Below are 13847 nucleotides of genomic sequence, written 5' to 3' on the forward strand. Positions count from 1 at the left end.
ACAGTAAGGTTTTTAATATAGGCAGTATAGGTACCGTCCCAATTTAGGGTCACCTTGCCGCTGGTGGGACGGCTTGTATACTTTTTTTGATCAAAAATAGTTCACAAAGTACCCTATATTTATTATGCAACTTTGCTTTACATTTATATATAATGATGGTAGGGTATGAGATATATTTTTGTCTTTTGTAGGTTTTGCTTCTTTTTGCTAGTGTGAACATGCTCCTATTTCTTGCATGTCTACCATCTTAGACCTCAGTTCACATTGCTTGGTTTTTTGTCTTGTTTGCATTCTGTGCAATTTAAGGGTGTGGCATCCCCTTTGTTGAGCTGATTGGTATATATGTAGCTTACCACGGGCCTAGGTGGTCTGGAGTTGGGACCCGGTCCTATTTGTCTACCCTTTTATATGCATTACTTCAACTTTGATATACAGTAAGGTTTTTAATATAGGCAGTATAGGTACCGTCCCAATTTAGGGTCACCTTGCCGCTGGTGGGACGGCTTGTATACTTTTTTTGATCAAAAATAGTTCACTAAGTACCCTATATTTATTATGCAACTTTGCTTTACATTTATATATAATGATGGTAGGGTATGAGATATATTTTTGTCTTTTGTAGGTTTTGCTTCTTTTTGCTAGTGTGAACATGCTCCTATTTCTTGCATGTCTACCATCTTAGACCTCAGTTCACATTGCTTGGTTTTTTGTCTTGTTTGCATTCTGTGCAATTTAAGGGTGTGGCATCCCCTTTGTTGAGCTGATTGGTATATATGTAGCTTACCACGGGCCTAGGTGGTCTGGAGTTGGGACCCGGTCCTATTTGTCTACCCTTTTATATGCATTACTTCAACTTTGATATACAGTAAGGTTTTTAATATAGGCAGTATAGGTACCGTCCCAATTTAGGGTCACCTTGCTGCTGGTGGGACGGCTTGTATACTTTTTTTGATCAAAAATAGTTCACTAAGTACCCTATATTTATTATGCAACTTTGCTTTACATTTATATATAATGATGGTAGGGTATGAGATATATTTTTGTCTTTTGTAGGTTTTGCTTCTTTTTGCTAGTGTGAACATGCTCCTATTTCTTGCATGTCTACCATCTTAGACCTCAGTTCACATTGCTTGGTTTTTTGTCTTGTTTGCATTCTGTGCAATTTAAGGGTGTGGCATCCCCTTTGTTGAGCTGATTGGTATATATGTAGCTTACCACGGGCCTAGGTGGTCTGGAGTTGGGACCCGGTCCTATTTGTCTACTCTTTTATATGCATTACTTCAACTTTGATATACAGTAAGGTTTTTAATATAGGCAGTATAGGTACCGTCCCAATTTAGGGTCACCTTGCCGCTGGTGGGACGGCTTGTATACTTTTTTTGATCAAAAATAGTTCACTAAGTACCCTATATTTATTATGCAACTTTGCTTTACATTTATATATAATGATGGTAGGGTATGAGATATATTTTTGTCTTTTGTAGGTTTTGCTTCTTTTTGCTAGTGTGAACATGCTCCTATTTCTTGCATGTCTACCATCTTAGACCTCAGTTCACATTGCTTGGTCTAATAAAGCATATGAATAGGAGCTGCAATAGACCTGGGGAAGACTTGGCCCAAACTTACTAAAGATGGTGCTCCACCAGAATCTATACAACGTATGCAGTATGATCATACCTGGTACTGGGTCCTCGGCTGGTAAATGGCTCTGTGATAAAGCTGTCCTTATATCAGCATAAACAACACTGGGGACATCTGTGTAAAGATAATGGACAAGGGTTTTCTGAACATATAGTTCAATTTGAGGGAAAGGAAGGGGAAAACTAACTTTCCTATGCACCAGTCTCCTGCTATGAAAAAACTCAATTTGCTACCATAAGTTGATACATATATAAGTCTGCATTAAAAAAACATCACAATATTTGCAATCTGAGCAATATGGAACCCAAATATAGTCAAATACATGAGGCTTCCCAATGAGTCACTCATGCATCATAGGTCAATGATGCGGAGGTTGGTGGGTTTTGATTATTAAAGGTCCTGGGAAAATCACCCATACAACATATCACTGTTAATGGTTTCCCATGATAGCTGTGTTCAGATGCTTCAGCCACATTGTGGTTTATAGCCTCATTTGCAGAAAAAAATACTAATTTGCTGTAATTTTCAAAAATCGTGGCAAAGATGCTGTGGTTGTAAAGCTATGATTGCAGAAAAAAATGCACCACTCCTGCAACTTGGGAACACTGTAATGTAGCAAACCATGATATCACCATAAGGTGTGAAATGACAAATTTGTCTCAATTGTATGCACTAGTTTAATGATAACGATGCAGAAAACCATGATGTGATATTGAAAGTCTATAACTATTTATTGAGGATGGCCATAGAGGTTTTATTGTAGTGTAACACTTAGAGGAGTCATGAAAGCTGAGATACAAGGAGCTGTTTATCAGGGGTCTGGCACTGATTTCCAGATATTTTCTTGCTCTGATCTGCTGAGCATTTCTGGAAGTTCAATATGTGTTTTATAAACCATTAAAATTGTAGAACCTGTACTTGATTGGTTAGGGGGGAAAAATCACACATGAATTCTAAATCTACACTCAGTGACGCTGCTTAATGACACCCCTTGAAGAGATGTGGCGATTCGGATATGCTGCGCTGCCGGTGTCTCAACACAAATGTCAAAAAACACTTGAGATAGTGGAGTAGATAATGCGACTTTATTATCAACGCATTTTGAAATGTACTCACTTCTTCATCAGGAGAAGTGCAAGTACAGAGAACAACAGAAATGCGGCTTAAGGCCCCGTCACACTTAGCGACGCTGCAGCGATCCCGACAACGATACGACCTGTCAGGGATCGTTGCTGCGTCGCTATGTGATCGCTGGTGAGCTGTCAAACAGGCAGGCTCACCAACGATCAGGGGAGCAACGACATTGTGGAAAGAATCTTTCCACAATGTCCTGCTCCTGGTTACCAGCCTGCTGAAGCAGGAGCAGGCTGGTAACCATGGTAAACATCGGGTTACTAGGGGCACACGCGCACCTAGGTTACCGCTCACGTAGCAGAGTGGTAACCATGATAAACAGCGGGTTACTAAGTGTGCGTGCGCCCCTAGTAACCCACTGTTTATCATGGTTACCAGCCTGATCGCTGGTCCCGCTGGTCACACACAGCGATGTGTGCTGACCAGCTGGAGGACAGAGACCAAAAAATGGTCCAGGACATTCTGCAGCGATCAGCGACCTCACAGCAGGGGCCTGATCGCTGCAAAGTGTCACACATAGCGACATCGCTGGTGAGGTCTCTGTTGCGTCACTAAAACAGTGACACAGCAGCGATCTCGCTAGCGATCTCGCTATGTGAGACGGGGGCTTTAGTGTCAGATTCAAATACTAGCACCAAAGAGCAAAAAAAGGCCCAAGGGTTGTGGGCAGCATCCATCCTGTCATTTACAAATAAAGTTGAAATGAAAAAAAATTTGGATAAAAAGAAATAAATGCTAGGTCACAAACTGCTGAAAAAATGTTTTCTCTGTATTGCCTCATATCAGATGCCTTGTGGTTGAGAAATCATCTTTTATAACTTTAAATAAATGAGCTCTTCCAGGCTCGTTGCCTGGAAGTTAACTCTGCCTCCAGAGCTTGTTTTACACAAAGGGGGAGTTACCAGCGAGAGACAAGTAACTGTCTAACAAAGAACAGGAGAAATGAAATTTGTCTTCCTATAAACACATTTTTTGCAGCTTTCTGAGCTCTGCTGTATTGCAACAACATTTCAGCCCAGTCTGCCAGTGTGTAAAGCCCTCGCCTTGGGGGAGAGAGGGGCTTTCCGTTCACTGCTATCCACCCCCATGCAGTGTCTGGCGGACGATGGAAGGACCACAGACTCCGGTCTCGGGGATAACAGCCCCTTTAATTCAACAGAACGGGGCAATATAACATGAGGGGAATACTCCAATACTCCACAGTTCACGTGGGTAGTCCACGATGGATACAGTCCAGAGTTAGATTCTGACATGGAGAGATTCTGGAGCTTTAAAGGAGTTCTACACTACTTTATATTACCTCCCAGATGTATCCCCCCGGGGCCCCTAAGGATTTTTGTAATTACCTTACGTTGCAGATAATGCCTGTGAGCGGCGCTATCACTGGCCGCTCACAGGCATCACGTGACCCCCGGCTGCAGCCGGCTCTGACATCCGCTGATGTCACAACAAGCTGGCAGCAGCTGGGGGTCATGATTTTCCTGGTTCTGCGGTGGATGCCAGGCTGTGGGCGGGGTTACCCCCTCGCGTCACACCCAGCATCCACCGCTCGCTCTGCCTCTCCCCATTCATTGGGAAAGCGCGCGTTGGATGCTGGGTGTGACGCGGGGGGTAACCTCGCCCACAACCCAGCAGCCACCATGGGTACCCCAGCGATGAGTCATGCCTCACTTGTCGTGACATCAGTGCGGGGTCACATGATGCCTGTGAGCGGCCACCGATAGCTCACAGCATTATCAGCAACGTAAGGTATTTGCAAAAAGGCTTAGGGGCCTCGGGGGGATACATTGGGAGAGTAATGTAAAGTAGTGGACAACTTCTTTAAGAACCAGATTCTTTAGACATATGGCTTGTAAATTATGATGAAGCAGTTCAGTCTTTTTGTAGTTTTATGCCGGAGATTATAGATTGCAAGAGAGGTTTACAGACCAGAGAGTCCTAGGGTAATTTCTTGGCTTGTCCCGGCACATGCAGAAATACCTCTGGGGAAAGAACATGTAGGTCCGTACAATGACGACCCAGGATAGAAAATCCTTAATATACTGTCTATGGAAGATAGGGAAGGGTGCTGAGTAGTGTTGAGCGAGCACTAAAATGCTCGGGTGCTCGAAGCTCAGGCCGAGCTCACTGTGATACTCAGGTGCTCAATCCGAGCAACGAGCCCAATGTTAGTCTATGGGAGACCCGAACATTTTTGCAGCGGCTCCCCCGGCAGTCTGTAGAAAGCCTAAAAAGTGCCCAAAACGATAGAGACAGTGCTCAAATGACATGGGGACAGCATGGGGATCGACCCTGGAAGCATTTCTGACCCCCAGGTCACTGCTGTCAACAACATGGTCAGAGGTATTAAGCCACTTTTACAGGCTCACAATAAAACGTTCAAAAATGAAAGTGAAGTGCTTTTCTGTGACATGTTAACACCTTAACGACCATGGGTCTTTCTGTTTTTGTGTTTTCCTTTTTTGCTCCCCTTCTTCCCAGAGCCAGCTCTTTTTAAATTTTCGTTCAATATGGCCATGTGAGGGCTTATTTTTTGCGGGACGAGTTGGACTTTTAAACACCATCACTGGTTTTACCATATCGTGTGCTGGAAAATGGGAAAAAAATTCCAAGTGCAGTGAAACTGCAAAAAAAATGCAATTCCACAGTTGTTTTTTGGGTCCTTTTTTTACCACGTTCACAGATTGCTAAAACTGACCTGCCATCATTATTTTCCAGGTCATTACGAGTTCATAGACACCAAACATGTATAGGTTCTTTTTTATTTAAGTGGTGAAACAAAAATCCAAAGCTTGCTAAAAAAAACAAAAAAAATGACGCCATTTTCCGAGACCCTTAGCTTCTCCATTTTTCGGGATCTGGGGCCAGGTAAGGGCTTATTTTTTGCGTGCCGGGCTGACGTTTTTATTGATACCATTTTGGGGTAGATCCGATGTTTTGATCGCCCGTTATTGCATTTTATTGCAAAGTTGTAGCGACCAAAAAAACTTAATTCTGGCGTTTAAAATTTTTTTCTCGTTACGCCGTTTACTGATTGTATTAATTCTTCTTTTATATTGATAGATCGGGCGATTCTGAATGCGGCGATACCAAATATGTGTATGTGTTTTTTTTTTTATATATATATATATATTTTATTTTGAATGGGGCGAAAGGGGGGTGACTTAAACTTTTATATATTTTTTATTTTTTTTATTTTTTTAAAAACTTTTTTTTTACACTTTCTGCTTGCTTCTATAGTCTCCAGAGGAGACTAGAAGCAGCAGTTGTCTGATTGCTTCTACTGCATACAAGCGATGAGCAGATCGCTTGTATGCAGGAGAAATGCTCACTTGCTATGAGCGCTGACCATTAGGTGGCGCTCATAGCAATTGAGACATGACAACCACAGGCGTCTGCTGCAGACCCTGAGTTGTCATGCCCACCCATTGGTGACCCGCGATCACGTGACGGGGTCTCTGATGGGCGGGGCTTAGGACTCCCGGAAGCGCGAGTTAAATGCCACTGTCAGAGATTTAACATGTTAACAGCCGCGGGTGGATTGCAATTCCAATAATCAGCTGACATGTGCTCGCTTCAGTGCGGGCTCACCGCCGGAGCCCCCGCTGAACCGGCCTTCCCGACCTGGTGCGTACTATTACTGACCAGGTCGGAAAGGGGTTAAGGAACATCCTTTCCAGGGTAAAGACTTGTGTATAAGGTAAAATAAATAACCAAAAACAAAAATACTCCTCCACACCTTGGGCTATGTTCACAAGTAGCATTTTTTATGCGTTTTTGCACGTTTGTATTGCTTTCAACCGTGACAAATGCATTCACCGGGAAATGTCATTTTAACATTTTACAACCTTATCTGGCCATGTGCTGTGTGACACATGCATACAGTGCTAAAAAGACATGGGAACAACATGGGGAAGACCCCTGGAAGCATCTCTGACACCCAGGTCACTGCCTAAAAGTGTGCCCATCAGAAGTGATCCTTGTTGCATCAGAAGATGCAGACTTGCAACTATCCCCGTGCAAGTCCTTGTCCCAGGGCAGTGTTCAATTGTACCTCCCCCATAACTTGCAATACAAGCGCAAGTATGCAGCCTGCCACCCACCCACCCCCAGGCTGCAATACCATACTGCTAGCTTGCTTGCACTTGAAATTGGGCCTTTTAGGCATGTGGAGGTGGAATCTGGCCACCACGTCATGGCTGCGTCGGTAGCCTGGTATTCATACTCAGTCCCCAGGCGCCCGGCGGCCGGGTGTCCACGCTTGGTCCCCAGCCGCCAGGGGGCGGCCGGGTGTCCATACTCAGACCCCAGCTGCCCCGCGGCCGGGTGCCCACACACAGTCCCCAGCCGCGTGGGGGTGGCCGGGTGTCCATAAACGGTCCCCAGCCGCCCCTATTTGTCCCGGTGCGCCTTATACACAAGCGCGCATACCAAAACATTACCTGTGCCCTCCCCAGTGCATTTAGTGGGAAGGACAGCCTAACCACAAACAGGTGGACAAGTGAATGTGGCCAGGAATGGTCCATCTCACTGACGCCTTCACACTGGATTATTATTGTGGAAGCCGGGACACAGTTGGACACTGGGATGCAACACGTCCTCCAGACATATAGGATTGCGGGTCCTGGGTCAATCAGGCTTCAACACAAAGTTCAGAAGGTAGACAGCAGCAGTGGTTGGCCTCCTACACAACGAGTAAATTATTCATGATCATGAGGCCATCCACCTCCTTAGCTTTCTGTTCCTTGGAATGCAAGCGCATGTATGTAGTAGCAGCTAGGCCTGAGGTGGTCAGCGTTTTTGCGCATATTCTACCTCCTTCGAGGATTGCTGGATGTTTTCCTGCTACTATCCCAGTTCTATGACTCCCGTTAAAACAAAGCTTCAGGTGATGAATGATGGATGAGGTGGTGGCAAAGGAGAAAGAGCAGGAGGAACAGGGACCATTCACATCAATATCAGGCCAGCCAACCACACATGTCTTGTAGGATTTGTTTCTGTACCAAAAGGAGCGGTTCAGCTACACAGTTATAAGGCATACAGTGAATGCAATGCCTACCAAAAATTTCGAGGCACTCCAATGCCCCTTGGAAGTGACATGGAGGTCAGAGGGCCTTAACTAAACCGCTTTTTCCATTTATAGCAACTGGTTCTCCTGTACACTGTTGGCCTAAGCAGGGAATGGAAGGCTTTCCAAAAATTATTAGGCACTGCAATGCCCCTTGAAACAGACGTTGATTACAGTGTATTAAAAACCTACTACCCATTATTGGGGAGTGGGTCTCCCTTAGTGTTCGCCTATGCATTGAAAAGCAAAAGCTGACAAAAATTAGGAGGAAATGCAATGCCCGTTGCAAGAGTCGTGGAGGTTAGAGGTAATTAAAAACAACATGTCAATGCCCCTTGGAAGAGCTGTGGAGTTCAGAGTGGTTTAACAAGACGGTTTTAATGCCCCTTAGAAGAGACGTGGAGTTCAGAGTGGTTTAACAAGACAGTTTTAATGCCCCTTGGAAGAGATGTGGAGGTCACAGTAGCTTAACAAGATGGTTTTAATGCCCCTTGGAAGAGACGTGGAGTTCAGAGTGGTTTAACAAGACAGTTTTAATGCCCCTTGGAAGAGTGGTGGAGGTTACAGGGGAATAAAAAGACAATATCAATGCCCCGTGGAAGAGACGTGGAGGTCACAGTAGCTTAACAAGACAGTTTTAATGCCCCTTGGAAGAGTGGTGGAGGTCGCAGTGGAATAAAAAGACAATATCAATGCCACTTGGAAGAGTGGTGGAGGTTACAGTGGAATAAAAAGACAATATCAACACCCTGTCGAAGAGACGTGGAGGTTACAGTAGCTTAACAAGACGCTTTTAATGCCCCTTACAAGAGCCATGCAGTACAGCATATTAAAAACATTATTCCCATTATTGGGGAGTGGGTCTCCCATAGTCTTTGCCTATGCCTTCCAAGCAAAAGCTGCCAAAAATTAGGAAGGGGGAACTTGCAATGTCCCTTACAAGAGCCATGCAGTACAGCATATTAAAAACATTATTCCCATTATTGGGGAGCAGGAGGAACAGGGACCATTCACATCAATATCAGGCCAGTCAACCAGATATGTCTTGTAGGATATGTTTCTGTAACAAAAGGAGCGGTTCGGCTACACAGTTATAGGGCATACAGTGAGTGCAATGCCTACCAAAAATTTCGAGCCACTCCAATGCCCTTTGGAAATGACATGGAGGTCAGAGGGCGTTAACTAAACCTTTTTTTCGATTTATAGCAACTGGGTCTCCCGTGCACTGTTGGCCTAAGCAGTGAATGGAAGGCTTTCCAAAAATTATGAGGAACTGCAATGCCCCTTACAAGAGCCATGTGTGGCACCCCAGGGGTCTGGTCACCACAGTAATAGAGATATTACGTCGGAGAGCAAGTGGGAGGTTTCCTGCTCAGGATCCCTTAAACATGCAACATCCTCCTGCCCCAGTCCTGGGAGGGGAGAATTCTGCCCTTATAAACTGGATCTGGGGCGGGGTTGAGTGAGTCAGAGAACAGTCAGAGTCAGAGTGAGAGCAAGGGAAAGTAACAGCAAGGAGCTCTGTAGGAGCTAGGAGCTAAAGACCAGGGGCTGGAAGCTGAGCAGAGCTCGCCCTGGCAGAAGACAATAGGAACCGGACACAGGAGTCCGAAGCTGTGAGGACTTATATATCCAGCAGCAGAAACCAGCCGGCAGGGGATTTCAGGTCCTCTGGCCATAGAAGCCCGGAGGCTCAGTCACAAGCAAGGGACCAGCACTGCCGTCGTGGAGCAGAGGCTAACAGAAGGCCCCAAGTCACCAGCCATATGGGTGAGCACTACACGGAACACTCAGGGGACGTGGGCTACTTCTACCCGCTTACAGCAAGGTAGCCAGGAAGAGTGCAGACAGAAGGGGAGGCCTACAACTCCACCTGGCCAGGGGAACTCCTGCTTGCTCACAGACTGACCAGGCCTCTTATGCTAGCCAGTACTCCCGGGAGGGTCTACCTTATAATCATCAGTAAAGACCCTGAACTGCACTGCAAAGACTCTGAGTCGTTCCCGCTGCGCTCGTGCACCATCACCCCCATCATCCACACTCACTGCCCTGAGGCTATACTCCTCCCGAGGGGAGTTATCCCATTCTATGCTGCGCACACAACACCAGCCTCAGCGGTCTGCCTCACAGCGGTGGTACTCCCTGACCGCAATCCACGGGTGGCGCAGTCGGACAATTAATCTCAAAACCTAAGAAAGACTGCCACTGGTTTGACCAGCCTGAGCAACGGGACTGGGTCAACGCCACGGAGACTACAGACCCCAGAGACCCGGCACCGGGTATCCCACACACGTGTACACACGGCCCAGGGGGCGCGTCACATGCAGTACAGCATATTACAAACATAAGTCCCATTATTGGGGAGTGGGTCTCCCATAGTATTTGCTTATGCCTTGCAAGCAAAAGCTGCCAAAAATTAGGACGGAGCAACTTGCAATGCCCCTTACAAGAGCCATGCAGTACAGCATATTACAAACATAAGTCCCATTATTGGGGAGTGGGTGTCCCATAGTATTTGCTTATGCCTTGCAAGCAAAAGCTGTCAAAAATTAGGACGGAGCAACTTGCAATGCCCCTTACAAGAGCCATGCAGTACAGTATATTACAAACATAAGTCCCATTATTGGGGAGTGGGTCTCCCATAGTATTTGCTTATGCTTTCCCAGCAAAAGCTGCCAAAAATTAGGACGGAGCAACTTGCAATGCCCCTTACAAGAGCCATGCAGTACAGCATATTACAAACATAAGTCCCATTATTGGGGAGTGGGTCTCCCATAGTATTTGCTTATGCCTTGCAAGCAAAAGCTGCCAAAACTTAGGACGGAGCAACTTGCAATGCCATTACAAGAGCCATGCAGTACAGCATATTACAAACATAAGTCCCATTATTGGGGAGTGGGTCTCCCATAGTATTTGCTTATGCTTTCCCAGCAAAAGCTGCCAAAAATTAGGACGGAGCAACTTGCAATGCCCCTTACAAGAGCCATGCAGTACAGAATATTACAAACATAAGTCCCATTATTGGGGAGTGGGTCTCCATAGTATTTGCTTATGCTTTCACAGCAAAAAGCTGCCAAAAATTAGGATGGAGCAACTTGCAATGCCCCTTACAAGAGCCATGCAGTACAGCATATTACAAACATAAGTCCCATTATTGGGGAGTGGGTGTCCCATGGTATTTGCTTATGCTTTCCCAGCAAAAGCTGCCAAAAATTAGGACGGAGGAACTTGCAATGCTGGCACCCTGGTGGTATAGTGGTGGTGGAGGCTGAGGATAAGGAGAAGAAGATTAAACAGCCGAAACGAGGAAGCGTATACCCATGTGTGGGTGTGAAGCGGTGCATGTGAATACACCTCCCGAAATAACACAGTGGATTTGACTTTATGTTACTCTGCTGTCATTTGGTGGTGATGAGAAGTCTGGCCCAATCCAGCCCTTGTTCATTTTGATAAGGGTCAGCTTGTCAGCATTGTCAGTTGACAGGCGAGTGCGCTTATCAGTTATAATTCCCCCAGCGGCACTAAAAACACGCTCCGATAACACGCTAGCGGCAGGGCAGGCCAGGACCTCCAAGGCATACAGAGCGAGTTCATTCCAAGTGTCCAGCGGACCCAATAATTAAAAGGCACAGAGGAATCACGGAGGACGCTGGTACGATCGGCAAGGTACTCCCTCACCATCTTTTGAAACTTTCCACTCCTTGTGAGAGTACCCCGCGCCTCAGGGCCTGTAAGCTGGGCGGGTGTCAGAAAACTGTCCCAGAACGTTGACAGTGTTCCCCTGCCTCTGCTGGATTGGAGTTGCCTCTCTCTCGCCTGTACGCCTTGGTTGGGCAACGAACTGTGACCTCTGCCGCTAGCGTGTTCAGATGGGAATTTTTTTAAGAGTTCTGCAGCAAGGGCCTTCTGGTATTGCCCCATTTTTGTAGACCTCTCCACCTCAGGAATAAGAGAGTGAAAGTTCTCCTTGTAGCAGGGGTCTACAAGTGTCACCAACCAGTAATGACTGTCACCCAACATTTTGACAACGCGAGGGTCACGGTTAAGGCAGCGTAATATAAAGTCAGCCATGCGTGCCAGACTGGTAACGGGCAAGATTTCCGTGTCCTCACCAAGATGACGACTGACCATGCTCTCCTCCTCCTCCTCTTCCTCATCCCCCCTGTCCTCAGGCCACCCACGCTGAACCGACGGTATGACACTTGTACAGGTACTACCGTCTACAACGCATGATAGCAGCTCCTGTTCTTCCTCCTCCTCCTCCTCCTCTCCCTCATTGTCCCCCATTGCACGCTGGGATGAGATGAGGCTGGGCTGTGTGTAATCGCCCGCTACGGCTTCTTGATCCATCTTATCATACTCTGGCTGCAATGCCTCCTCTTTAATTCTCTGCAGAGAGCGTTGCAAAAGACAGACAAGTGGGATGCTGACACTAATGATGGCGTCATCGCCACTCACCATCTTGGTGGCCTCCTCAAAGTTTGTCAGGATGGTACATATGTCAGACATCCAGGTCCACTCCTGAGGTCTTATGTGTGGAGTCTGACCTGAATATCGACGGCTTTGTTGCAGCTGGTACTCCACAACTGCTCTCTTCTGCTCACAAATCCTTTGCAACATGAGGAGGGTAGAGTTCCAACGTGTGGGGACATCACACACCAGTCGGTGTGCGGGAAGCTGCAAACGCTGCTGCAGCACAGCAAGGGCGGCGGAAGCTGTAGCCGACTTGCGAAAATGAGCTGACAGGCGGCGTACTTTCACGAGCAGATCTGGCAACTCGGGGTACGATTTAAGAAACCGCTGAACCACGAGGTTAAGCACATGAGCCAGGCATGGTACGTGTGTGATCTCACCTCGCCTCAGAGCCGCCACCAAGTTATGGCCATTGTCACACACGACCATGCCGGGATGTAGGTTCAGCGGTCTCAGCCACAGATCTGCCTGCTCTTTCACAGCTGTCCACAACTCACAAGCAGTGTGAGGTTTATCACCTAAGCTTATGAGTTTCAGCACAGCCTGTTGCCGCTTGGCGGAGGCAGTACTGCAATGCTTCCAGCTTGTAACTGATGTGGTGATATCTGAGATGGAGGCTGAACATGAGGAGGAGGAGGAGGATGCGCAGGAGCTGTACACTGTGGGGGCAACTCTGACTGACATAGGGCCCGCAATCCTCAGTTTGGGGAGGATGTGTTCCGTCCCAAGGTCCGACTGGGTCCCGGCTTCCACTATGTTTACCCAGTGTGCCGTCAGAGAGATGTACCGTCCCTGGCCACAAGCACTTGTCCACGTGTCCGTTGTCAGGTGGACTCTCCCAGTAACTGCGTTGTTGAGGGCACGGCAGATGCTTTGGGACACGTGCTTGTGTAGTGCGGGGATGGCACACCGGGCAAAATAGTGTCGGCTGGGGACCGAGTACCGAGGGACGGCCACCGCCATAAGATTGCGGAAGGATTCCGTCTCCACCAGCCTAAAAGGCAGCATTTCCAATGCAAGCAGTCGTGAAATGTGCGAATTTAGGACTGTGGCCTGTGGGGCATTAGCTGCGAATTTCCGCTTTCGTTCAAAGGTCTGGGATATGGACAATTGAACACTGCGGTGGGACGTGGACGTGGACGTTGATGCTGTTTCTTGAGAAACTGCCATAACAAGTGAAGACTGAGAGGAGGGGGCATCTTTTCATGCAGTATGGACAGGGGATTGCCTTGCACACACAACAGGGGGTTCTATTGCACGCACAACAGTGGAAGAAGCAGTGGTGACACCCGCTGACACTGGTCGTGGACCCTGGGTTTCGCCCCACAAAGTCGGGTGCTTTGCTGCCATGTGCCTGATCATGCTGGTGGTGGTCAGGCTGGTAGTTTTGTCACCCCTGCTGATGCTGGCATGGCAGGTGGAACATATGGCCTTTTTGGGGTTATCAGCAGAGTCTTTAAAAAAATTCCAGACTCTGGAAGACCTATCGCTTGTACTGGCAACGTCCCTCGTGTTGGTGTTACGGGGAACG

At 47.1% G+C, this 13847-nt stretch overlaps 1 protein-coding gene across 3 annotated transcripts in view; it reads right to left on the minus strand.

Moving 5' to 3' along the window:
• Window positions 1-13847, minus strand: part of LOC141271199 (killer cell lectin-like receptor subfamily B member 1B allele B) — a 316917-nt gene that overhangs the window by 228970 nt on the left and 74100 nt on the right. For 2 of the 3 annotated variants that reach the window (XM_073681308.1, XM_073681307.1), the window contains exon 3: window positions 1678-1755. The exons of the other annotated variant lie outside the window; for it this stretch is intronic. In XM_073681308.1, the coding sequence (XP_073537409.1) occupies window positions 1678-1755 (78 nt within the window). The remainder of the gene's footprint in view (window positions 1-1677; window positions 1756-13847) is intronic. 3 annotated transcript variants of the gene reach the window in all.

The sequence above is a fragment of the Phyllobates terribilis genome, unplaced genomic scaffold (assembly GCF_046119375.1).
Source record: "Phyllobates terribilis strain yellow unplaced genomic scaffold, ASM4611937v1 Scaffold_5__5_contigs__length_657084704, whole genome shotgun sequence".
In the NCBI taxonomy this organism is placed as follows: domain Eukaryota; kingdom Metazoa; phylum Chordata; class Amphibia; order Anura; family Dendrobatidae; genus Phyllobates; species Phyllobates terribilis.